The 26947-nt window shown below is 43.6% G+C and overlaps 1 protein-coding gene across 1 annotated transcript in view; it reads left to right on the plus strand.

The window, feature by feature from the left end:
• LOC309601647 (guanine nucleotide-binding protein G(q) subunit alpha) overlaps window positions 1-26947 on the plus strand; it is a gene marked incomplete at both ends in the record, with an annotated part of 171712 nt that overhangs the window by 124549 nt on the left and 20216 nt on the right. The window contains 2 exons of the mRNA XM_082334806.1: window positions 6030-6158; window positions 7126-7255. Coding sequence (XP_082190932.1) covers window positions 6030-6158; window positions 7126-7255 — 259 coding nt within the window. The remainder of the gene's footprint in view (window positions 1-6029; window positions 6159-7125; window positions 7256-26947) is intronic.

Below are 26947 nucleotides of genomic sequence, written 5' to 3' on the forward strand. Positions count from 1 at the left end.
TAGTTTGGAGAAAAGGAGATGACTGAGGGGCAGCCTCATTGCTCTCTACAGCTTCCTGAGGAGGGGAAGTGGAGAGGAAGGTGCTGATCTCTTCTCCCTGGTATCCAATGACAAGATGCATGGGAATGGTTCAAAGCTACGTCAGAGGAGGTTCAGACTTGACATTAGGAAGCATTTCTTTACCGAGAGGGTGGCCAAACACTGGAACAGGCTTCCTAGAGAAGTGGTCGATGCCCCATGCCTGTCAGTGTTTAAGAGGCATTTGGACAATGCCCTTAATAATGTGCTTTAACTTTTAGTCAGCCCTGAATTGGTCAGGCAGTTGGACTAGATGATCACTGTAGGTCCCTTCCAACTGAAATCTATTCTATTCTGTTCTGTTCTAAATAAATGAAATTCTAAATGTTCTGTGTTACTGTAACAGCTATAATAATGATATTTGAAAATTGTGTGTGCTGGTAGTGTGTTTAAATAATAATGGCATTCTAGTTGTCTTTTCCTTTTTATGTAAATATTCACTTCTGTTCATTGACACTTTTCATATTCCCGCTCAGCATTTTGAAATATTCTGTCAACCCAATAAGTAAGTTATTTAAAAAAAATCAAGCCATCACCCCATCCCTCCTAATGGAAAATATCTTGGTTTTGTGTATGCAGTTCTAGAGGCATAAAAGTATACTGTTATGCAGTTAATACAAAAGTCATTATATTGATATTGAGCATAAGTGTGTTGATTTGTTCCACTGGCATTTTGGGAAGATTGTACATGACTGAAGAGAAACAATTTCTGCTATATTGCAAAATATTCAGATGTGGTACAAAGCAGTGGGTGCAGTAGAGCAGAAAGACTCTGATGTCAATCCTGATGATCCATGAGCTTACCCAATGATGATTTTTTTATTTAATTAATTATGTTAATTTGTGTCAGACAGGACATGAGTTTTAAAGAGAAATATAAGGAGATTTTATTGATTTTAGAGTATCTTGAAAGGAATTTTGTGTTGTTGATGCAGGCAAAGCTTTCAGTCTGGTTTTCAGAAACATGTTTAATTCCCTCTAAGTTGATAGAAGAATGGAAAGTTATATCTACTAATATAGTAACAGGAAGCGTGGCTAACGTGCTTCAAAAGTGTGAAATTAAGTAACATAAAATATGGTCATGAGAAGAAAGTTAAAATAAATCTCTATTCCTTTGCTTCAGAGCAAGAATGTACAAAATGCATTAAAATCTGAATTCTAGCCCAAGTAATTCTTCTACACAAATGTATCTGTTTAAAAAAACAAACCAAAACAAAATTTTAAGTGTATGTGGTGGGTTGACCCCAGTCAGCAACTAAGCACCCACCTAGCTGCTCACTCACTTCTTCCCCAGAGGGATGGGGAAGAGAATCAGAAGAGCAAAAGTGAGAAAACATATGGGTTGAGATAAAGACACTTTAATAAGTGAAGGAAAGAGTGGGGCGAAAACCCACAAGTGATGCAAAGGCATTCATTCACCACCTCCCACAAGCAGACCAATGCACAGCCAGTGTCCAAGCAATGGCTACCTTGGAAAAGACCAAACCCTAAGTTTTTACTGCTGAGTGTGATGTCATATGGTATGGAATATCCCTTTGGTCGATTTGGGTCAACTGTCCGGGCTGTGTCCCCTCCCAATCACTCGCCCACCCCAAGCCTACTCCCTGGGGCAGCAGACTGAGAAAGAGAGAAGGCCTTGACGCTGTGCAAGCACTGTTCAGCAATAGCTAAAACACTGGTGTTATCAACACTGTTTTGGTCACCAATCTAAAACACAGCACCATACCAGCTCTTATGAAGAAAGTGAACTCCATCCCACCCAGACCCAGTATAGTGGAAAAAGCTCTTTTTATTTTAAAACAATTCATTGAATATTTTCTATATGCTCACGGCAGGAATATAAAAATAATAAAAAATTGAAAAGTAAGGTTGTGCCACAAAGAACTATTAGTCTATTTTCATGAATACAGTGATATATTTATTCATTAAGTTTTAAGTTAGTGAGAAGGAAAAGTGGTAGGGGCTAAGTGTCATTATTCATAAACAAAAATTGCAGGATGTTTTCTAAATCGCTTTTGTTGCACTATAGATTCTGGTTGTGATTTGTTAGTGACAAAGATTTTTTTAAAGGATTTTGTGCATACCATATGAATTTTTCTGTGAGGTACTCTTACTGATTTTGACACTGTTTCCATGATTCTGAGTTTGAATGCATAATTTAAAGAGACTTTATAGAGACCCCTACATCCTTTGATCTGTTAAATTGTCCCGGTTTTGGCTGGGATAGAGTTAATTTTCTTCCTAGTAGCTGGTATAGTGCTGTGTTTTGGATTTAGTATGAGAATAATGTTGATAACACACTGATGTTTTAGTTGTTGCTAAGTAGTGCTCACACCACTCAAGGACTTTTCAGCTTCCCATGCTCTGCCAGGTGCACAAGAAGCTGGGAGGGGGCACAGCCAGGACAGCTGACCCAGACTGGCCAAAGGGCTATTCCATACCATATGACATCATGCTCAGTATATAAACTGGGGGGAGTTTGCCAGGTGGCAGTGATCGCTGCTCAGGGACTGGGTGGGCAACGGTTGATGGGTGGTGAGTGGTTGCATCATTTGTTTTTCCTGGGTTTTGTTCCTTTCTCTCTCTCTCTTGTTGTTTTCCTTTTCATTACAATTTAATATTATTAAAATATTATATTTTATTTCAATTATTAAACTGTTCTTATCTCAACCCACAAGTTTTCTCACTTTTACCCTTCCGATTCTCTCCCCCCTCCCACTGCAGGGGAACAAGTGGTGTTCCCCCAGGCTCAGTATTGGGGCCAGTTCTGTTTAATATCTTTATCAATGATCTGGATGAGGGGATTGAGTGCATCCTCAGGAAGTTTGCAGATGACACCAAGTTGGGTGGAAGTGTCGATCTGCTGGAGGGTAGGAAGGCCCTACAGAGGGACCTGGACAGGCTGGATCAATGGGCTGAGGCCAATTGTATGAGGTTCAACAAGGCTAAGTGCCGGGTCCTGCACTTGGGTCACAACAACCCCATGCAACGCTACAGGCTTGGGGAGGAGTGGCTGGAGAGCTGCCTGGAAAAAAAGGACCTGGGGGTGTTGGTCGACAGCTGGCTGAATGAGTCAGCAACGTGCCCAGGTGGCCAAGAAGGCCAATAGCATCCTGGCTTGTATCAGAAATGGTGTGGCCAGCAGGACCAGGGAAGTGATTGTCCCCCTGTACTCAGCACTGGTGAGGCTGCACCTCGAGTACCGTGTTCAGTTTTGGGCCCCTCACTACAAGAAGGACATCGAGGTGCTTGAGTGTGTCCAGAGAAGGGCAATGAAGTTGGTGAAGGGTCTGGAGCACAAGTCTTATGAGGAGCGGCTGAGGGAGCTGGGGTTGTTTAGCCTGGAGAAGAGGAGGCTGAGGGGAGACCTTATCGCTCTCTACAACTACCTGCAAGGAGGTTGTAGTAAGGTGGTTGTCAATCTCTTCTGCTAAGTAACAATCGCTAGGACTAGAGGAAATGTCCTCAAGTTGAGCCAGGGAAGGTTTAGGTTGGATATTAGGAAAAATTTCTTCACTGAAAGGGTAGTCAGGCATTGGAACAGGCTGCCCAGGGAAGCAGTTGAGTCCCCATCCCTGGAGGTATTTAAAAGATGTTTAGCCATGGCGCTTAGGGACATGGTTTAGTGGTGGACTTGGCCATGTTAGGTTAACGGTTGGACTTGAGGATCTTAAAGGTCTTTTCCAACCTAAACGATTGTATTATTCTATATCTAGGGAAGGAAATTGGACTCTGAGGTTGTGTAAGGATTCTGTATAGCCTCCAGAAGGTGCTACTGGTGAAATGAGTAAGAAGTTTTATGTTTAGTACATGTGTAAGAGCAGAAATTGAGCAGAACTGAGTGAGGATGAGGAAAAGATTTAATTGTAAAGGGTAAATTAGTACTTCTGGATCTTAATTATGTCAGGTTTTTTTGCTAGTACAAAAAAAATCCCTTCTGCTCTTTAAACAATTTCCAGTAACACAAATGAGGTGTGCCTATTTAATAATATCCCTTTAATTTATTGTCTTTCTGAAAAATAGTCAGATGTGCACTACTGCATATCTTAGTGTTATGTCCACTATGCTCATGGTACAGAGGTACAGTAACCAGGTTCACATATTGGAGACTACAGCTGAGCTTTCCTAAGGAACGCAACAAGCAATTGTACGAATGGGTCACCTACAAATTTATTCTCTTAAAGCTCTCTTGCTTTCATGAATACCACTGTAGCATGTAATGATCAATAGTGCTTCTTTGTACCCCTTTTTTCTGAAATAAAGTCACAAAACAAACCCAATGTTTTTGGTGAGGTGAGAAGGAAAAAAAGGCCAATTAGTGTTTCAGCATCTCTTTAGATTTCCTATTGTGGTGGTTATTGATTTGTTATGGATTTCCCCAGCAAACTGATGATCAGCTTATCCATTCTGCTTTTTGTGTAAAACAACTAAGAACAGATGAAATGCTCAAATTTTCAAGCCCTTTTTCCTATTGGCAGAAACTAGTCAGGGTTCTGAGAAAATATTTTCAGAGTAGTAACTTCTGAATATGACATTTTTTCTGAGATATATGGTTCAATACATCTTTCTGAATATGTGTAATATTCTCACATTCAACATTTACTATCATCAGCTTAATCTTTCATGAATAAATTCATAGTGAGGAAAATTTGATAATATTTTTGGCTCCCTCACAGAGTTAACAAATTACTTCTTCTGTATGTTTGCTGTAAAGTAGCACTCAAATCGCTTTGTTTCTGTCATTGTTCATAACAACTTACTTTCACTATTGCATAACAAATAATTCAGAGTATCTAGTAGTCTAATTATTCCTTGTGTGGCTTTAATTAAAAAAGAACACCTTGAGTAATAACTATGAAGAAAAGAATACATTCAGAGCTTAGAGATATTTAATGATTTGATAAATTGCAAGGAGTACATTCCTACCCTCCCCTGGAATGAATCAGGGCAGCCTTAGGTTATTTTACCAGTAGCTAACTCTGACCAACTAGGTCATTTTTGTGCTTGGAAATAATCAAATACACAAAAACTTAATTTCCTGAGGCAGTCTTTTTCCCAGACATCTACCTTGGGCACAGCCCAAGCTGTCTGGTGCACTGAATTCATGGAATGTGCAACTCCTGGACCCAAACAAGCTATCACACATTGGTATATTATCCCTCTTTTTTTGAAGCATCTCTTATGAAAGTTAATTAAAACCTCCAGTGCACTGCTGCTTTATACTTGAAAACCACCATTAAGCCATAGCAGGAGTTGTGTGTTGTAGTTAACAAGCCCTTACAAGCAATTTTATTGCAATTTCAGATTATTTTCTAACTGACTAGGATGTATTTCATGTACTGCAGGCTTATTAACTTGATCAGAAGTTTCAGTCTGGATGCAGGAATTTCAGGTGGAGAGTTTTTTAATTTGTCAGTGTGGGTTTTTTTTCTTTTATCTCCAAAGAGTGCCATTTATCCTCCTAACATTTTGAAGCTGATAATAAGTTCACTAGCGCTTGGGAGATTCATGTTTATCTATCCTTTGTAGACATTGCAGAGTAATTATCAAGAAATATGTTATAGTTTCAGATAAAATTATAGTCTCTTATTTCTTATATTTCTTACACATTTAATCATATTATTTGTCTTTAAATTAACCAGAATTGAATAACTGAAATTTTTGAATTGTTGGTGATTCAATCTGTGAAAGCCAAGAAAATGTATATGAAAATCATAATAATCATGTTGTCCTTTTGTAGAATTTACTTGAATCTATGAAAATTACCAGGAAGGGAGAATGGAGCACTCCTTTATATTTCCTTCCCTCTTTTATGTCGATATTGCTCTTTTTTCTGTTGCACTTCTTCCTATCCCACACCCTATTTCTTTTCCCAAGTCTTCCTTTCTCTTTTCCTCAGTGGGATTATGGTATCACTGTCTTGCATTCCTGTTGTTTCTCCCCATCTATAGTTATCTTAACGACTTGGACCGCATAGCAGATTCGGCCTATCTGCCAACTCAGCAAGATGTGCTTAGAGTTCGAGTCCCAACAACAGGGATCATTGAATATCCATTTGACTTACAAAGCATCATTTTCAGGTAGAAAAAAAGTTTAACACCCATTTGCTTTGTTTCTTTTGTTTCTTTTTACATTAGTAATACCATGTTGGTTAAAAGTACAAATTATTCAATGTTTTTAAAATTTGAGCTTGTTCATTTTATTTTCATGTTTTTGTCCATATATGATTAGCGGCTGTTGTTAAAGATGTCAAGAGGATGAGAGACAGACTTGTCTTTTTCTGAAGGTAGTTATTATTGAGAGAAAAACTGGAAGTAATTTTTCAATAAAATGACTATTTCAGTTTTATTATGAATAATAAATTATGAAATGTAAAGGTACCACTTCTGTACTTGATTTTTAGAGAGAAGTGATATTTTGTAAGTTTAATACCACTCCTACAAATAATTTTCCCCACAGCTCATTTTGAGTGCACATACAATTGCTTAAAGAATAACTATGCAATTACAATTTCAAGTTAGACACCCAAGTATCTAGTTACATTGAGCTCCATAATCAATTGGGAGTACACTCTGCCAGCAAATTTGAGTTTTTATTTTGACTATTAACAGCTTTAGTAAATAAAAATTGTATTCTGTTTATACTCTTAAAATGAGGCAGCCTTGACAAGTTTGGAATTTTGACTCTGGTAATTTCTTGGGAGAAAGGCAGGCCACCAACTTCATTCTGTGGACATGTGTTTCTGCTGAATATACAGGGCATACATTCTAGAATCGTGGCTCAGAATCATGAGAGTTTTGAATATCAGAAATTTAAGGGCTTTGAGACCAAATTCAGAAAGCACATCAGACTAAAAAGCAAATACGATAACCTGTTTACTTACAATACATTCCATTCACAGTCTTCAATACGAATGGTAAAATTTTTAAGAAAAACAAACCAAATTGTGTTTTCAACTAAATTCTTGAATTCAGTGTTCCATATGTGATTGTATGTTTATCTGCTAAGGTATTTGTGGAGTTGATGTGGTCATTGTTAATTTTGCAGAATGGTGGATGTAGGAGGCCAACGATCGGAAAGAAGAAAATGGATACATTGCTTTGAAAATGTCACATCTATCATGTTTTTAGTAGCTCTTAGCGAATATGATCAAGTGCTTGTGGAATCAGACAATGAGGTAAGCAAGCATCAGCATAAATCACCAGTTTTTAAGAAAAAATAATATCACTAAAATGAATTTTTAATTTTGAATATTATTTAAAATTTGATTAAAGCACAAGTTTGTAGAGAGCTTCAGTAGAAATGTGTGTGGTTTTACATAATTATTTGGATACTGAATTTGTTGGACCAGTAAAGTATAATGATAGATTGAATACTTCATGATAAACAGCAAAATTCAAAGTTGTTAGTTCTTTTACGACATTTTCAAAACAGACTGACTTGTCCAGTCCTGGCTGCTTTCCAAATGTCTACCAGCAGTTGTGTGCAACTACATGTACTGAAATGAGAAGTTCTACAGAGATTAAGAGGCTAGAATTCAGACTTATATCATAGAATTGTTTCGGTTGGAAAAGACCTTTAAGATCCTCAAGTCCAACCGTTAACCTAGCACTGCCAAGTCCACCACAAAACCATGTCCCTAAGCGCCATGGCTAAACATCTTTTAAATACCTCCAGGGATGGGGACTCAACCACTTCCCTGGGCAGCCTGTTCCAATGCCTGACTACCCTTTCGGTGAAGAAGTTTTTCCTAATATCCAATCTAAACCTCCCCTGGCACAACTTGAGGCCATTTCCTCTTATCCTAGTGATTGTTACTTAGCAGAAGAGACCGATCCCCACCTCGCTACAACCTCCTTTCAGGTAGCTGTAGAGAGCAATAAGGTCTCCCCTCAGCCTCCTCTTCTCCAGGCTAAACAACCCCAGTTCCCTCAGCCGCTCCTCATAAGACTTGTGCTCCAGACCCTTCACCAGCTTTGTTGCCCTTCTTTGGACACACTCAAGCACCTCGATGTCCTTCTTGTAGTGAGGGGCCCAAAACTGAACACGGTACTCGAGGTGCAGCCTCACCAGTGCTGAGTACAGGGGGACAATCACTTCCCTGGTCCTGCTGGCCACACCATTTCTGATACAAGCCAGGATGCTATTGGCCTTCTTGGTCACTTGGGCACACTTGTATTCAGCCGGCTGTCGACCAACACCCCCAGGTCCTTTTCCGCCAGGCAGCTCTCCAGCCACTCCTCCCCAAGCCTGTAGCGATGCATGGGGTTGTTGTGACCCAAGTGCAGGACCCGGCACTTAGCCTTGTTGAACCTTGTACAATTGGCCTAGGCCCATTGATCCAGCCTGTCCAGGTCCCTCTGCAGGGCCTTCCTACCCTCCAGCAGATCAACACTCCCACCCAACTTGGTGTCATCTGCAGACTTCCTGAGGGTGCACTCGATCCCCTCATCCAGATCATCAATGAAGATATTAAACAGAACTGGCCCCAATACTGAGCCCGGGGGAACACCGCTTGTGACTGGCCACCAACAGGATTTAACTCCATTCACCGCAACTCTTTGGGCCCAGCCATCCAGACGGTTTTTTACCCAGCGAAGAGTGCGCCCATCCAAGCCATGAGCAGCCAGTTTCTCCAGGAGAATGCTGTGGGAAACAGTGTCAAAGGCTTTACTAAAGTCCAGGCAGACAACATCCACAGCCTTCCCCTCATCCACTAAGCAGGTCACCTTGTCATAGAAGGAGACCAGGTTAGTCAAGCAGGACCTGCCTTTCCTAAACCCATGCTGACTGGGCCTGGTTGTCCTGTATGTGCCATGTGATGGCACTCAGGATGATCTGCTCCATAACCTTCCCCGGCACCGAGGTCAGGCTGACAGGCCTGTAGTTCCCCGGATCCTCCTTCCGACCCTTCTTGTAGATGGGCGTCACATTTGCTAACCTCCAGTCACCTGGGACCTCCCTGGTTAGCCAGGACTGCTGATCGATGATGGAGAGTGGCTTGGTGAGCACTTCCACCAGCTCCCTCAGTACCCTTGGGTGGATCCCATCCAGCCCCATAGACTTGTGTGTGTCTAAGTGGTGTAGCAGGTTGCAAACCATTTCCCCTTGGATTATGGGGGCTTCATTCTGCTCCCCGTCCCTGCCTTCCAGCTCAGGGGGCTGGGTACCTGGAGAATAACTGGTCTGACTATTAAAGACTGAGGGAAAGAAGGCATTAAGTACCTCAGCCTTTTCCTCATCCTTTGTCACTATGTTTCCCTCTGCATCCAATGAAGGATGGAGATTCTCCTTAGCCCTCCTTTTGTTGCTAATGTATTTATAGAAACATTTTTTCTTGTCTGTTACGACAGTAGTCAGATTAAGTTCTAGTTGGGCTTTGGCCCTTCTAATTTCCTCCTTGCATAACCTCACAGCATCTTTGTAGTCCTCCTGAGTCACCTGCCCCTTCTTCCAAAGGTCGTAAACTCTCCTTTTATTGCTGAGTTCCAGCCAAAGCTCTCTGTTCAGCCAGGCCAGTCTTCTTCCCCGCTGGCTCGTCTTTCAGCACATGAGGATGGCCTGCTCCTGCGCCTGTAAGATTTCCTTCTTGAAGAATGTCCAGCCTTCCTGGACTCCTTTGCCCTTCAGGACTGCCTCCCAAGGGACTCTGTCAACCAGGCTCCTAAACAGGCCAAAGTCTGCCCTCCGGAAGTCCAAGGTGGCGGTTCTGCTGACCCCCCTCCTTACTTCTCCAGGAATCAAAAACTCTTATCATTTTGTGATCGCTATGCCCAAGACAGCCTCCAACCTTCTCTATTCACAAACAACAGATCCAGTGGGGCACCTTCCCTAGTTGGCTCCCTCACCAGCTGTGTCAGGAAGTTATCTTCCACACACTCCAGGAACCTCCTAGACTGTTTCCTCTCTGCCGTATTGTATTTCCAGCAGGCATCTGGTAAGTTGAAGTCCCCCACGAGAACAAGGGCTAACTATCGTGAGACTTCTCCCAGCTGCTTACAGAATACTTCGTCTGCCCCTTCATCCTGGTTGGGTGGTCTATAACAGACTCCTACCATGATATCTGCCTTGCTGGCCTTTCCCCTGATTCTTACCCATAAACACTCAACCCTTTCATCACCATCATCAAGCTCTAGACAGTCAAAACACTCCCTAACATACAGGGCTACCCCACCACCTCTCCTTCCTTGCCTATCCCTTCTGAAGAGTTTATAGCCATCCATTGCAACACTCCAGTTGTGTGAGTCATCCCACCATGTTTCCATGATGGCAACTATATCACAGTTTTCCTGCTGCACAGTGGCTTCCAGCTCCTCCTGTTTGTTGCCCATGCTGCATGCATTGGTGTAGATGCACTTCAGTTGGGCTATTTGGTGGCTCCCCGCCACCATTTTTCGGGGAGAAGCCCTAATTCCTACATGACTATTCTCAGGTGCTTCTGTGGTTTCTAAGACATCCATAACCCTCAAATAATCTTCAAATCCTCAAATAATATGACACAAACTGATCTCCTCCATGGAGGGTCAATGGAACCTATCTGTTTTGTGTTAAAAGTGGAATAGTTGACTGTAGAGAAATGTTCTTATTGTAAATATTTGCATAGTTAGTTAGTGTTACGTAGCAGAGCCATAAAAATAGACAGTGTGAATTAAAACAAAACTCATAGGTTCTTTGCTAGAACAGACCTTAAAGTAGTTAGATGAAAAAAAGAAAGCATTGCATTTATCAATTTGTTGGGGGGTGGGCAATTTATCAATTTGTTGGGGGGTGGGTAAACCCCCTTTCCAGCAGGAACCACCAAAGGCGGCCCCTCTCTGTCTGGCCAGTGGAGGTGCCCGGTCCTCTGCCCAGGTGAGGATTACTCTGCATCTGACTGTGGGGCACAGGAGCCATTGCCACAGCACCCACCCCTGCTGCCAGGGCAAGCAGAGCCCCTGTGTCTCGCGGTCCCCATCACTGAGGTGAGTTAGAGCTGCCTCAGTGCGCCAGAGCCTCCGAGCCACTCCACCCAGCCTTCTCCTGGCTTTTTACAAAACTGGTTGCCCAGGGAGCAGAACTGTTCCCTGGTATAGGCTTGCACCCCGCGAGTGCTCAAGGCAGGTAGAGGAAGGGCAGGGGTGTCTTCCCCTGTAGGGTCGGGAAGGGGGTCAGGGTCTGGTCCAGGGCCATTTTTGTCCCTGTCCCAATTATTATCCTTATCATTGTCCTGGTAGATAGTGGCCCTAACTTGGGCTGTTGTACCAGGACAATTGCTCTGGGCCTCGAGGGCCTGCTGGGCCAAGGGGGCTAGCTTATGCTCATCCCTCTCAGCCCCTTGCTTACCTTATCCTGCCCGTTTGAGGGTGCTGCGCAGCCCGGTAATTTCAACCCAGGCGGCGTCGAGGGCACAAGTCAGGAGGCTGATTAAGCAACCTTTGCCTTTTCCCCATTTGCAATGGCTGGCCTTATGCCACTGTTCAAATTCATCCCCAGTAGCCTGGGGATCCATCCAATTATCTTGGATCCAATACTCCTCCCATTGCGGGGAGCTCCAAACTTGCTCTTTTCCTGAAGTGTCCAGTAGCTGTCAGAAAGACTTCATCCTGTCTGTGATGCCAGTAATGTGGTCTGAACAGTAATGGAGTCTGACAACATGTTATAAAACAAAACTTTATTGAGGCAGTCAGAAAGATGACCAACAATGCGCCCATATAGCAAATCACCCAATCACCGATAGCAAACGCAGGATCATAAGCGATGCCATGGCCCTGGTGGACTGCCAACAACATTTGGTGTCCGGGTCATCTGGCAGCAACAGCCAATTGTGCAAATGTCTTTTGAATGCGGGTAAGTGTTGCACCGCCCCTTGACTCCACCAATGGTAGTGTGATTTGAGAGAATCATACCTTACATGAATATTGTGAGCGGCACCCTGCTTACGCTGCCAATGTCGGTCAGGGGGCAGGGTGTCAGGCAGTAGGGTATCAGATGTGATGATAATTATTTTTTTCAGTGTATTGATCTAACAGAATCACACTACCAGTATTGTGTTTTTAACTAGAGCCCAAGTATGGAACATAGAGTGGAACATGAATGACACAAGGAAAAATAGTAGTGCAAATAGCTTGCAGCATAAAATGCATCCTGCTTAATGGGTTAGAGAGAGATTAATTTAAGACTGTAATATCTGCTATAAATAGGCTCCTAGTCTTTGTGAACATTTTGGTTTCTGGTAAATGTAAATAAAAATACATTGAAATAGTCTTTTTAGGAGAAGGACATTAAAGAGAAACGTCACTTTCACAATTTTGCGTGGATGTTAGTGTGTTAAATTATTTATTACTTGGCCATCTTCTTTAGAAGATGGAAGAATATCGTCCTGGGCTTTCAGAGTATACAATCTTGTCCTTTTTTGTTATCAGCTAAAAGTGTTCACATGTTATGAGCTGAATGGAACATATGGACTGAACATTTCCCTTCTATCTTGGGCTCTCCTACCACTTTGAAATGACTGAAGTGATTTTATTCCATGACTTTTTTTCAACTCTTATGAAAAAAAACTTACTCGTAAAGCTGTCTTGATTTTTCAAGTTTTCACTTTCAAAACAAAATGTTTTGGAGGTAAACATGGAGGTAAAAGTTCTAAAATTCCTCTTTGCTTGAAGATGGTTCTTCCACCTCACTGCTAAACTCTTTATGTTCCTTATTAACATCAGTGAGAAACTTTTGAAACTTTTTGTTTTTCAGTTTGAAATATGTTCATAACTGTAATTCAAAGCATTTTTTCAAGTCATACATACAGAAACTTGTGGTACATTCCAGCAGCCTTAGGCCTGTGTTCCTCTAGCTCTTGGGTGGATCCAGCCTGTCTTGGAGCTAAGCACCCATCTGGGCAGCTTAGTTTTGGCTTTCAGTAAGCTGTATCCTGTCTATTGGACTGTTGTGAGACAGGTTAGTTTTACCGTACTGATGATGTGTTGTTGCAATAGTAATCCTGTTCAGTATGAGAGGAACTGCAGATTCAGACCCCTGGTGCACACGTTTGGCTGAGGAGCCACTGGCGTGAGGCTACCATCTGCAGGCTTATGACTGAACGCCTCTAAGTCAGAATCCCGCCTAGATGTAGCGATATCGCAGTGCCGCCAGCACCTCGGTGGGCTCACGACAGCTGGCCGCCCGTCCCACATGGGGCAGGCCCGGTGTGAAGCACCGGTCGTAGTCGGGACTGGAGGGGTGGACAGATGAGGCGCTGCCTCTCTCCCATCGCGTACCGCGTGATCGTGGGGCACCCAGCGCTAAATCATTCATAGACGACCTGATTCTGGGTCAGGGTTTCGTACGTAGCGGAGCTGCTCCCTTGCTGTGATCTATAGAGAATGAGCCCTCAACAAAAGCTTTTGTAAAGAATAAAAAACCAAAAATTTAAAAAATAAAAAATTGCACCCATTTTTAAAACGGGTAGGAAGGAGGACCCTGGGAACTACCGACCTGTCAGCCTCACCTCTGTGCCCGGGAAGATAATGGAGCAGATCCTCCTAGAAGCTATGCCAAGGCACATGGAGGACAGGGAGGTGATTTGAGACAGCCAGCACGGCTTCACCAAGGGCAAGTCCTGCCTGACCAACCTAGTGGCCTTCTATGATGGAGTGACTGAATCAGTGAACAAGGGAAGAGATATGGATGTCATCTATCTGGGCTTCTGTAAGGCCTTTGACACGGTCCCCCACAATATCCTTCTCTCTAAATTACAAGGATATGGATTTGATGGATGGAGTATTTGGTGGATAAGGAATTGGCTGGATGGCTGCATCCGGAGGGTAGTGGTCAATGGCTCAATGTCCAGATGGAGATCAGTGACGAGTGGGGTCCCTCAGGGGTCCGTATTGGGACCAGTACCATTTAATATCTTCATCAATGACATAGACAGTGGGATCGAGTGCACCCTCAGCAAGTTTGCAGATGACACCAAGCTGAGTGGTGCAGTTGACACGCCTGAGGGACGGGGTGCCATCCAGAGGGACCTTGACAGGCTTGAGGAGTGGGTCCATGTGAATCTCATGAAGTTCAACAAGGCCAAGTGCAAGGTCCTGCACTTGGGTCGGGGCAGTCCCCAGTATCAATACAGGCTGGGGAATGAAGGGACTGAGAGCAGCCCTGCGGGAGAGGGACTTGGGGGTACCGGTGGATGAAAAATTGGACACGAGCCGGCAATGCACATTCGCAGCCCAGAAAGCCAATCGTATCCTGGGCTGCATCAAAAGAAGCATGGCCAGCAGGTCGAGGGAGGTGATTCTGCCCCTCTGCTCTGGTGAGACCCCACCTGGAGTACTGCATCCAGCTCTGAGGTCTTCAGCACAACACATGTACCTGTTGGAGCGGTTCCAGAGGAGGGCCACGAAAATGATCAGAGGGCTGGAACACCTCTGCTATGAGGAAAGGCTGAGAGAGTTGGCATTGTCCAGCCTGGAGAAGAGAAGACTCCGCGGAGACCTTATTGCAGCCTTTCAGTACTTAAAGGGGGATTATAAGAAAGATGGGGACAGACTTATTAGTAGGGCCTGCAGCGATAGGACAAGGGATAATGATTTTAAACTAAACGAGGGTAGATTTAGACTGAACAAAAAGAAAAAAAATTTCATGATGAGGGTAGTGAAACACTGGAACAGGTTGCCCAGAGAGGTGGTAGATGCCCCATCCTTGGAAACATTCAAGGCCAGGCTGGATGGGGCTCTGAGCAACCTGATCTAGTTGTAGATGTCCCTGCCCATTGCAGGGGGGTTGGACTAGATGACCTTTAAAGGTCCCTTCCATCCCAAAGCATTCTATGATTCTATATATATATTTTTTTTAGCATACTAGGACACTGCTTTATTCCCATCCTTTTCCCTTCTCTTCCAGTCCCAGAAAGCAAGAATGTATTTATTTATTTATGCCACATAAAGCAAAGTGTATTTTTGTCAGAATGTGGGTGTGACAGAAATATGAAAAGGTTTTAAATGTGTTAGTTCTCACCTTAAATTAAGAAATTTACAAGAAATATTGTTTTTATTCCTCACTGTGATGTGACAAGTTCATTAAGGAAGACAATAATTGAACTTGGGTACTTTGGTAATCAGTCAGTGGATATTTTTTCACACTCTGCAAAATTTAAATAACCTTTGAACTGTGAAACAGTATTAAAATTTCAGTACCAAAGTGAGAGAGTGTGTATAAATGCCCTACTTTTTTCTTATGGATAGCATCAGTGTGTTACTATGATAGAATCTAATCCTTCTTTGATACTTGTGCCTGTCATCTGTGTAAGAGATCTGACTCAACAACTTGCAGTGTTCTGCTGCTCCTCTTGCATTGCTTTCATGGCCTGATTAAACAGTATGATTTTTGTAAGATGGCCTACTTTCTTTTTCTAATTAGTCCACTGCATGATATTGCCTGAAGTATTTTTCCTTGTAGCATGCTTTAACAAAGAAAACTATACTTTTTAAATTGTGTGTGCAATTCTTTTCAATTAATACATTGTTTCTTTAATCTCATTTTCATGTATAAATATAAATCTGTAAGAATTAATATTTATCATTGAGTGCATCTGTGTTTATATGACCCTTCATCATTCTGAAACTGTTTTAGACTTCTTAAAGCTCAGGTTTGTATTTTCAAAATGTAGTGCATGATAGACTTTCTGCTGTAAATCTGTTTCTTTCCTTGTCATCTCTCCTCTCTTAAGTATGTGTCTAGTTTGTACATAACTAAGCATCTGATTTTTGTGCATAAATAAAAAATGTGAAAAATTGCTAAGGATAGTATATTTAAACATCTCTTTCAAAAATTTCAGACGGTGTACAGATTTGAAATGCCTCTCTCTACTTAAGTGAATATAAAAGGACAGATACTTAGGTGTTCTAAATTCTGCCCTTAATAATACAGTAAGTCTATCTAGATTCATTGGTGAAAATGAGGAAAAAATTTGATCCAGATGACATAATATATTCATTACATTATTAGTACTGTAAATTAAGTAAATCTTCCCTCAATCTGATATGATGTGATGAAGGGAAACATAAGTTAAGTTATCATCAGATGTGTTTGACCTTTTCACTTTTCCAGAAAAGTCTGACAGAATTAGTAGTGAGAGGAAAAACGAAGGGATCAGCTCTCTGATAAATGTATGATGTCCTACAGGTCAAATTTTCCCTGAGTTATACCAGTGGACCTGGAGAAACTTGCAGTTTTATCAAAAAGCAGAGTTTAGAACTTATTTTTAAATAAGTTAAATTTTAAATAAGTTAAACTTATTTTTAAATAAATTTATTTAAATCAACTTCTTTCCTTAAATAAAGGATTTTTCCTACGTGAAGTATATTATTATTCCATATTCCAGGATAAGCTGCATTCAAACATGGATCACAGGTAGCTCTTCTAAATATATAAAATCTCATGGTCTCAGGGCAATAAATACAGAAATGAGTTCCAGTTTTCCAGGAGAACTAGTAATCTAGTGGACTAGAGACAGCAGAGTATAGTTTTAAAATCTGGGTTCATAGAAAAGAGATTTTCATGACCTTTGCAGAGCTTGTTAAGTAGTTAGTACTAATAGGAATGGCAAAAGAAAGAATGGTATTTATTGATGCCTGGACAAATATTTTTTCCATGTTAACACACTAAAAATCTGAGAGTTACATGATTTCATATAACTTCTGTAGGTCTATGGTAGTCTATAAAAGTGTGGGCTTTTTATACAGAGGGAATACAGTGTGTATTCCCAGAGGAAAACAGAAAAGACACTTAGGACATGATTTCCTCAGTTCAGCTAAATTAATGGACTAAACACTGCTAAATTTATAATAGGCTAAATGAAATATTGAAATTTTTTAAGCTATCAAAAATAAAAAGTATTTTCTGAGGTATCACTGGAGACTGAAAAGCTACAGAGGCAATGAATGGCATAAAATATTCATTGATAAAAGATGATTTTTAGAAGCCAAGCAGAACATCCATTGGCCAAAATAATTGGGGAAGCAATGCCAGTTTAAATCATTTTGGTCAGCGTTAATATATTTTGGTTAAATATATATATAAAAATATGATTGTAAAATGTGAGTTTGTAACAGGATTGGAGATAAATTTCACTAGTATTTAGAACTGTAATATTCTTTCCACTTTAACTTTTGAGTAAGGAATTTCACTAGTGCCCTATATATACATAATATGTATCCTATATATATACACATATATCATATATCTATCTTTATGCCTTAGGAAAACAATATTTTCTCCATTATTTTACTTGTTAAGCATTTTCATTGATAAATGAAACCACATATAAAAGAATCATTGAAATGTCTCTTTCTTGAAACAGATATCTTAAAATATTAACATTAATAGAATTTTAAAAGCTTATATTTCATAGGACGTTTACTTGCTAGGTTTTCACTGACAGAATAACAAAACAAATAGAACTAATCATCTTTATTTTTAAGATCTAATTCATTTATATGTCCTGTTCAGACAGGTAATTTGTAATCCTCTGTCCTGGTTTCAGCTGGGATAGAGTTAATTTTTCTTCCTAGTAGCTGGTATAGTGCTGTGTTTTGGATTTAGGATGAGAATAATGTTGATAACACACTGATGTTTTAGTTGTTGCTAAGTAGTGCTCACACCACTCAAGGACTTTTCAGCTTCCCATGCTCTGCCAGGTGCACAAGAAGCTGGGAGGGGGCACAGCCAGGACAGCTGACCCAGACTGGCCAAAGGGCTATTCCATACCATATGACATCATGCTCAGTATATAAACTGGGGGGAGTTGGCCAGGGGCAGCGATCGCTGCTCGGGGACGTGCTGGGCATTGGTTAACAGGTGGTGAGCCAATTGTGTCGTGTATCACTTGCTTTGTATATTATTATTGTATTATATTATTATTATTATTACTACTACTATTACTACTATTCTATTTCATTTTACTTCAATTATTAAACTGTTCTTATCTCAACCCACTAGTTTTCTCACCTCTACTCTTCCAATTCTCTCCCCCATCCCACTGGGGTGAGGGGAGTGAGCGAGCGGCTGTGTGGTGCTTAGTTGCTGGCTGGGGTTAAACCACGACAGTCCTTTTTGGCGCCCAATGTGGGGCATGAAGGGTTTGAGATAATAACAGATTAACCAGAGTGTATTAAGGAATTTGTATCTATTAACAGTTGCTGGTCATAATATTGATTCATCTGTTCTCGGTATTAGTCTGCCTGATCTGTACCATGCTCTTGTTCTTGCAGTACGTGTTAAAGATCAGTGTTGAGTGTTGCAGTTTGCTGTGCTCTGCAGTGATTAGTGATGTTTTGCCTGGGAGATTTGTTATTAAAACACTGACCTTGAGCATTATCTGGTATTTGGGTTCTGTAGTGAAGCCATTACTGTACTTCAGGTACCACCTCATGGAGACAATTAGCAATTATGCCTCTTCCTCTGAGAGGTTTTTTATGGAGGAAATACAGAATGGGACCTTCGCTGCCTTCTTCTATGATGTTTCCTCCTTCATTACAACAACTTTTCAGTATCTTGAACATCCTTGGGTAGTTAAGATATATCTATTGGTAGTTCTTGGGAATATTGTTTCAGTTTTGTCTAAGGTTAATAAGCAGAGATCCAGAGATCTGCCCCAAGGCTGGATAGTTATGAGTGGCAGGGTGTGTGGGAGAACACGGGCAAATGCCTAGGACAGTGGGCCCCTCCAATGTTTTGAAACTTCACCCCTGAACAAGTGCAGAATCCTGAAAAACTAGTAGAATATTTGGAAAAATTACGCTGTCACCTGGCAATTGTAGGGAGACACAAATCACCACAATGTGCTGGGGCCTGGCCCATGCCTACCGAGCCCTGTTCAACACTATTCAGAACCCTCAAGGGGAAGAGAAGGTCTCTGGATATGACGACAAAACGACTGCTGCTGCGGCGGCTACGCCAGCCCTGGCGACAGGCACTGCAGCTACGCCAGTCCCGGCGACAGGTGCTGTGGCTACGCCGGCCGCAACGACAGACACTGTGGCTATGCCGGTCCTGGCATCAGGCGCTGCGGCTATGCCAGTCCCGGCAACAGGTGCTGTGGCTATGCCAGCCCCCATGACAGGCACTGTGGCTACGCCAGAGAACCAACCCGTGCCAGTATCAGTTGCCCCTATACAGAAGAAAAAATACACAATAAAATCAACTCATTTAGCAAGGGATGTAGATGAACCAGGGCCATCACAAGAAGAGGAGGAGGAAGAGGCAGAACCCATAAATGAGATGGTAACCACCCGATCCCTGTCCCTGAGTGAGCTGCGAGATATGCGAAAAGATTTCAGTCGTCATCCAGGAGAGCACATTGTCAACTGGCTGCACCGATACTAGGCCAGTAGCCTGGAATTAGAGGGTAGGGAAGCCAATCAGCTGGGATCCCTTTCTAGGGAAGGGGGCATTGACAAAGCGATTGGAAAAGGGGCAAAAGTCCTCAGCCTCTGGAAGTGACTCCTGTCAGGCATGAAGGAAAGGTATCCCTTCAAGGAAGATGTTATATGTCACCCAGGCAAGTGGACCACCATGGAGAGAGGTATCCAGTACCTGAGGGAATTAGCCATGCTGGAGGTGATTTATGGTGACCTGGACAACGAGCAGTTACCCAAAGATCCAGATGAAGTCCAGCGCACACGACCCTTGTGGTGGAAGTTTGTGCGGAGCGCACCATCATCGTATGCAAACTCATGGGCAATAACGACCTGGAAAGATGAAGAGGGACCAACGGTGGATGACTTGGCTGGCCATCTCCAACAATACGAAGAAAGTCTCTCTTCCTCCCTATGGGCCTACATCTCAGCTGTGGAGAAACTGCCTGACGTGATAGCTGAGAAATTATCCCGGGAGTTCCAGCGATTCAAAGAGGACATGTCCTACTCCTCACCTGTACGGACCAGTATCTCAGCCATTAGGAGTAAGCGTCCCTCTGTTCAAGAGAGAAGATATAGTGAATACACACCATGGGCCACCCTGTGGTTTTATCTGTGTGCCCATGGAGAGGACATGAGAAAGTGGGATGGAAAACCTACCTCAACCCTAGAGGCACGGGTATGTGAGTTGCAAGGAAAAACAACTACAAAAGGTGGTTCTTCCCGGAAAATTGCTGCTCCAGTTTCCAGTGAACAGTTCCCCAGACAGGGTAGAAGGGCTGATTTTGCTTCCGATCTTAATAAAGGTACCTTTGATTCGCATTTACAAGAAGTGAGTAACGAATGCTATGACCAGGACTAGAGGGGCCCTGCCTCCAGCCAGGTGGAGGAAAGGGACAACGGGGTGTACTGGACTGTGTGGATTCGATGGCCTGGCACATCAGACCCACAGGAGTATAAGGCTTTAGTAGACACTGGTGCACAGTGTACCCTAATGCCATCAAGCTATGAAGGGGCAGAACCCATCTGTATTTCTGGAGTGACAGGGGGATCCCAACAGCTGACTGTATTGGAGGCCAAAGTGAGCTTAACCGGGAAGGAGTGGCAGAAGCACCCCATTGTGACTGGCCCAGAGGCTCCGTGCATCCTTGGCATAGACTACCTCAAGAGAGGGTATTTCAAGGACCCAAAAGGGTACCGGTGGGCTTGGAGATGGAGGAAATGAAACAGCTGTCCACCTTGCCCGGTCTCCCAGAGGACCCTTTTGTTGTGGGGCTGCTGAGGGTCGAAGAACAACAGGTACCAATCGCCACCGCAATGGTGCACTGGCGGCAATATCGCACCAACAGAGACTCCCTGATTCTCATCCATAAGTTGATTCGTTGACTGGAGAGCCAAGGAGTGATCAGCAAGACTCGCTCACCCTTTAACAGTCCCACATGGCCAGTGCAAAAGTCTAATGGAGAGTGGAGACTAACAGTAGACTATCGGGGCCTGAACGAAGTCACCCCAGTGCTGAGTGCTGCTGTGCCAGACATGCTAGAACTTCAAAGGGAAACATTGCCACGAAGGATGAGGAGAAGGCAGAGGTACTTAATGCCTTCTTTGCCTCAGTCTTTAATAGTCAAGCTAGTCATCCTCGGGGTTTTCAGGTCCCTGAGCTGGGAGGTGGAGATAGGATGCAGAATGAAGCCCCAGTTGTCAAAGAGGTGGCAGTCACCGACCTGCTTCTCCACCTGAATGCTCAGAAGTCCATGGGGGCAGACGGCATCCACCCGAGGATACTGAGGGAGCTGGCAGAGGAGCTCGCAAAGCCACTCTCCATCATTTATCAGCAGTCCTGGTCAACCAGGGAGGTCCCAGATGACCGGAAGTTAGCAAATGTCAAGAAGGGTCAGAAGGAGGATCCGGGGAACTACAGGCCTGTCAGCCTGACCTCGGTGCCGGGAAAGGTCATGGAGCAGAGCATCTTGAGTGCCGTTACACGGCACGTGTGGGACAACCGGGGGATCAGGCTCAGCCAGCATGGGTTTAGGAAAGGCAGGTCCTGCTTGACTAACCTGGTCTCGTTCTATGACAAGGTGACCCACTTAGTGGATGAGGGGAAGGCTGTGGATGTTGTCTACTTGGACTTTGGTAAGGCCTTTGACACCGTCTCCCACAGCATTCTCCTGGAGAAGCTGGCTGCTCACGGCTTGGATAAGTGCACTCTGCGCTGGGTTAAAAACTGGCTGGACGGCCGAGCCCAGAGAGTGGTGGTGAATGGAGTCAAATCCAGTTGGCGGCCAGTCACAAGTGGTGTTCCCCAGGGCTCAGTACTGGGGCCGGTCCTGTTCAACATCTTCATTGATGATCTGGATGAGGGGATCGAGTGCACCCTCAGGAAGTCTGCAGATGACACCAAGTTGGGTGGGAGTGTTGATCTGCTGGAGGGTAGGAAGGCTCTGCAGAGGGATCTGGACAGGCTGGATCGATGGGCCGGGGCCAACTGCATGAAATTCAACAAGGCTAAGTGCCGGGTCCTGCACTTGGGTCACAACAACCCCATGCAACGCTACAGGCTGGGGGAGGAGTGGCTGGAGAGCTGCCTGGCAGAAAAGGACCTGGGGGTGTTGGTCGACAGCCGCCTGAACATGAGCCGGCAGTGTGCCCAGGTGGCCAAGAGGGCCAATGGCGTCCTGGCCTGTATCAGGAATAGTGTGGCCAGCAGGACAACAGGGCAACAAGGCTGGTGAAGGGTCTAGAGAACAAGTCTTATGAGGAGCGGCTGAGGGAGCTGAGGTTGTTTAGCCTGGAGAAGAGGAGGCTGAGGGGAGACCTTATCGCTCTCTACAACTACCTGAAAGGAGGTTGTAGCGAGGTGGGGGTCGGTCTCTTCTCCCTAGTAACAAGGGATAGGACGAGAGGAAATGGCCTCAAGCTGCGCCAGGGGAAGTTTAGGTTGGATATTAGGAAAAACTTCTTCACCAAAAGGGTAGTCAGGCATTGGAATAGGCTGCCCAGGGAAGTGGTTGAGTCCCCATCCCTGGAGGTATTTAAAAGACGTGTAGACGTGGTGCTTGCGGACATGGTTTAGCGGTGGACTTGGCAGTGATAGGTTAACGGTTGGACCTGAGGATCTTAAAGGTCTTTTCCAACCTTAACGATTCTATGATTCTTTGATTCAATATGAACCGGAGTCAAAGGCAACCAAGTGGTATGCCACCATTGATATCGCTAATGTGTTTTTCTCAATGCCTTTGGCAGCAGAGTGCAGGCCACAGTTTGCTTTCACTTGGAGGGGCATCCAGTACACCTGGAATCGACTGCCCCAAGGATGTGAACATAGCCCCACCATTTGCCATGGACTGATCCAGACTGCACTGGAACAGGGTGAGGCTCCAGAACACCTGCAATACATTGATGACATCATCATATGGGGCAACACAGCAGAAGAAGTTTTTGAGAAAGGGAAGAAAATAGTCCAAATCCTTCTGAAAGCCGGCTTTGCCATAAAACAAAGCAAGGTCAAGGGACCTGCACAGGAGATCCAATTTTTAGGAATAAAATGACAAAATGGACGTCGTCAGATCCCAATGGATGTGATAAACAAAATAACAGCCATGTCTCCACCAACCAGCAAAAGGGGGACACAGGCTTTCTTGGGTGTTGTGGGTTTCTGGAGAATGCATATTCCAAATTACAGTCTGATCGTAAGTCCTCTCTATCAAGTGACCCGGAAGAAGAACGATTTCAAATGGGGCCCTGAGCAATGACAAGCCTTTGTACAAATTAAACAGGAGATAGCTCATGCAGTAGCCCTTGGGCCAGTCCAGGCAGGACAAGATGTGAAAAATGTGCTCTACACCACAGCCGGGGAGAACGGCCCTACCTGGAGCCTCTGGCAGAAAGCACCAGGGGAGATTCGAGGTCGACTCACTTAGTTGGTGGTGAGCAATTGTATTGTGCTTCACTTGTTTTGTATATTCTTTTATCATTATTATTATTTTTTTTTTTCTCTTCCTCTGCTGTCCTATTAAACTGTCTTTATATCAACCCACGGGTTTCACTTTTTCTCAATTCTCTCCCCCATCCCACTGTGCAGGGCAGGGAGGGTGAGTAAGTGGCTGTGTGGTGTTTAGTTGCCGACTGGGGTTAAATCATGACATGCGGTAAGAGACTACTTCAAACACATACAGAGCTCAGGAATGATTCCTTTATACTCTTCACTTGTTTTAATCTTTCTGCAGACCAGCCTCATGAAAAGAACTGCTGGCAGAAGACTGGGAAGACATCTCTGTAGCTGAGAACTGTATTTCTAAGTCACCTTAAAGAAGAACTCTAACCCCTCCAACAACTTAAAGTTGCAACATTCAGAATATATTGCAATTTTATATATCCATAAGAGGGACAGACAGATCAAATGACAGCTGAAATCCACTGAAATAAATTTGTTCGACAATCATTAAATCACAAAAATTTTGTCCAGAAAATGTGATCCAAACAGTGGTCAAAGAATGTGGTCCAAACATTGCTGCCAAATTACTTTTTAAATAAAAAATGGCCATTAAATTGTTTTTTGATGAAATATCATGAATGCTGGAATAAACAGTTTTTCATAAATACCCACGTATTTTTGAGAAAAACAGGTGAAAATCTTTTAAAATAAAATTGTTAATGAAAAAGGCCCTTTTCTGGTCAGTTTTGTCAGTTTTTTACAAGTAAATCTGCAAATAGGTGTATGATAATTCAAACTCCCATTTCCATTATGAACCATCCATTTTAACACAGAGGAACAAGCTCTAGCTCTTTGTTATGCAAATGCTTCTTAGTACTGATACTTTATATTCAAAAGGTTTTTTATCTACAGAAAAAAAGAAAATATATATATGCATGCGTGTGAACACACATGAACAGATATAATACATACAGCAAATAATTTTGGCACAGAAGATAAATGTGTTATTTTCTCTAGTTTCCAAATAAACAATGAGTTCTGGAGATTTTATTTCCCATAGAAATAATATTTTAATTCTATCTGGGAGTTCATATTATTCCTCTGCTCCATGCCCAATTGTTCTGGACTGCTGAATGCTGATGAAAAAAACAGGGAACTAAATGTTTTACATGGATGTGATAAACAAAATAACAGCCATGTCTCCACCAACCAGCAAAAGGGGGACACAGGCTTTCTTGGGTGTTGTGGGTTTCTGGAGAATGCATATTCGAAATTACAGTCTGATCGTAAGCCCTCTCTATCAAGTGACCCGGAAGAAGAACGATTTCAAATGGGGCCCTGAGCAACGACAAGCCTTTGTACAAATTAAACAGGAGATAGTCCATGCAGTAGCCCTTGGGCCAGTCCAGGCAGGACAAGATGTGAAAAATGTGCTCTACACCGCAGCCAGGGAGAACGGCCCTCCCTGGAGCCTCTGGCAGAAAGCACCAGGGGAGACTCGAGGTCGACCCCTAGGGTTTTGGAGTCGGGGATACAGAGGATCTGAGGCCTGCTATACTCCAACTGAACAAGAGATATTGGCAGCCTATGAAGGGGTTCGAGCTGCTTCGGAAGTGGTTGGTACTGAAGCACGGATCCTCCTGGCACCCCGACTGCAAGTGCTGGGCTGGATGTTCAAAGGGAGGATTCCCTGTACACATCATGCAACTGATGCTACATGGAGTAAGTGAGTCGCACTGATCACACAACGGGCTTGAATAGGAAACCCCAGTCGCCCAGGAATCTTGGAAGTGATCATGGACTGGCCAGAAGGCAAAGATTTCGGAATATCGCCAGAGGAGGAGGTGACGCATGCTGAGGAGGCCCCACTGTATAATTAACTGCCAGAAAATGAGAAGCAATATGCCCTGTTCACTGATGGGTCCTGTCGTCTTGTGGGGAAGCATCAGAGGTGGAAGGCTGCTGTATGGGATCCTATACGACAAGTTGCAGAAACTGCTGAAGGAGAAGGTGAATCGAGTCAGTTTGCAGAGGTGAAAGCCATCCAGCTGGCTTTAGATATTGCTGAATGACAAAAGTGGCCAGTGCTCTATCTCTATACTGACTCATGGATGGTGGCAAATGCCCTGTGGGGATGGTTACAGCAATGGAAGCAGAGCAACTGGCAGCGCAGAGGCTAACCCATCTGGGCTGCCGCATTGTGGCAAGATATTGCTGCCCAGGTAGAGAACCTGGTTGTAAAAGTACGTCACGTAGATGCTCACGTACCCAAGAGTCAGGCCACTGAAGAACATCAAAAGCACCAGCAGGTGCATCAGGCTGCTAAGATTGAAGTGACTCCAGGTGGATCTGGACTGGCAACATAAGGGTGAATTATTTCTAGCTCAGTGGGCCCATGACACCTCAGGCCACCAAGGAAGAGATGCAACATATAGATGGGCTCGTGATCAAGGGGTGGACTTGGCCATAGATACTATTGCACAGGTTATCCATGAATGCGAAACATGCGCTGCAATCAAGCAAGCCAAGCGGTTCAAGCCTCTCTGGTATGGAGGACGATGGCTGAAATATAAATATGGGGAGGCCTGGCAGATTGATTATATCACACTCCCACAAACCCGCCAAGGCAAGCGCCATGTGCTTACAATGGTGGAAGCAACCACAGGATGGCTGGAAACATGTCCCGTGCCCCATGCCACTGCCCAGAACACTATCCTGGGCCTTGAAAAGCAAGTCCTATGGCGACATGGCACCCCAGAAAGAATTGAATCAGACAACGGGACTCATTTCCGAAACAGCCTCATAGACACCTGGGCCAAAGAGCATGGCATTGAGTGGGTATATCACACCCCCTGTCATGCACCAGCCTCCAGGAAAATCGAACGATCCAATGGACTGTTAAAGACTACACTGAGAGCAATGGGTGGTGGGACATTCAAACACTGGGATACACATTTAGCAAAGGCCAGCTGGTTAGTCAACACTAGGGGATCTGCCAATCGAGCTGGCCCTGCCCAATCAAGACTTTTACGTACTGTAGAGGGGGATAAAGTCCCTGTAGTCCACCTAAAAAATATGACAGGGAAGACGGTCTGGGTTACTCCTGCTTCAGGCAGAGGTAAACCCATTCGTGGGATTGCTTTTGCTCAAGGACCTGGATGTACTTGGTGGGTGATGCAGGAGGATGGGGAAGTCCGATGTGTACCTCAAGGGGATTTGATTTTGGGTGAAAATAGCCAATGAACTGAATTGCATCATGTTAGTTGCTATATAATACTGGATGTCATCACTTCAATGATTACTATCTGCCCAAATTAATGAAGAATGAACTTTGAGGAAACCGAGCAAAGTGCAGCAGTGATGGAACCAGAACTGGCTTCATCATGCAACAATCCAACACCACACACCATCTCTCCTGCCCTGAAAGACTGTTATGACAGATGAAGCCCAAAGTCATGGACTAAATGAACTCAACAAACCTTTGTGGAGGGATAGCCTATAGAGTAAGGAAATTATATCTATATGTGTGTGTATACATATA

Source organism: Platalea leucorodia, assembly GCF_965183815.1.
Source record: "Platalea leucorodia genome assembly, chromosome: W".
NCBI lineage: Eukaryota > Metazoa > Chordata > Aves > Pelecaniformes > Threskiornithidae > Platalea > Platalea leucorodia.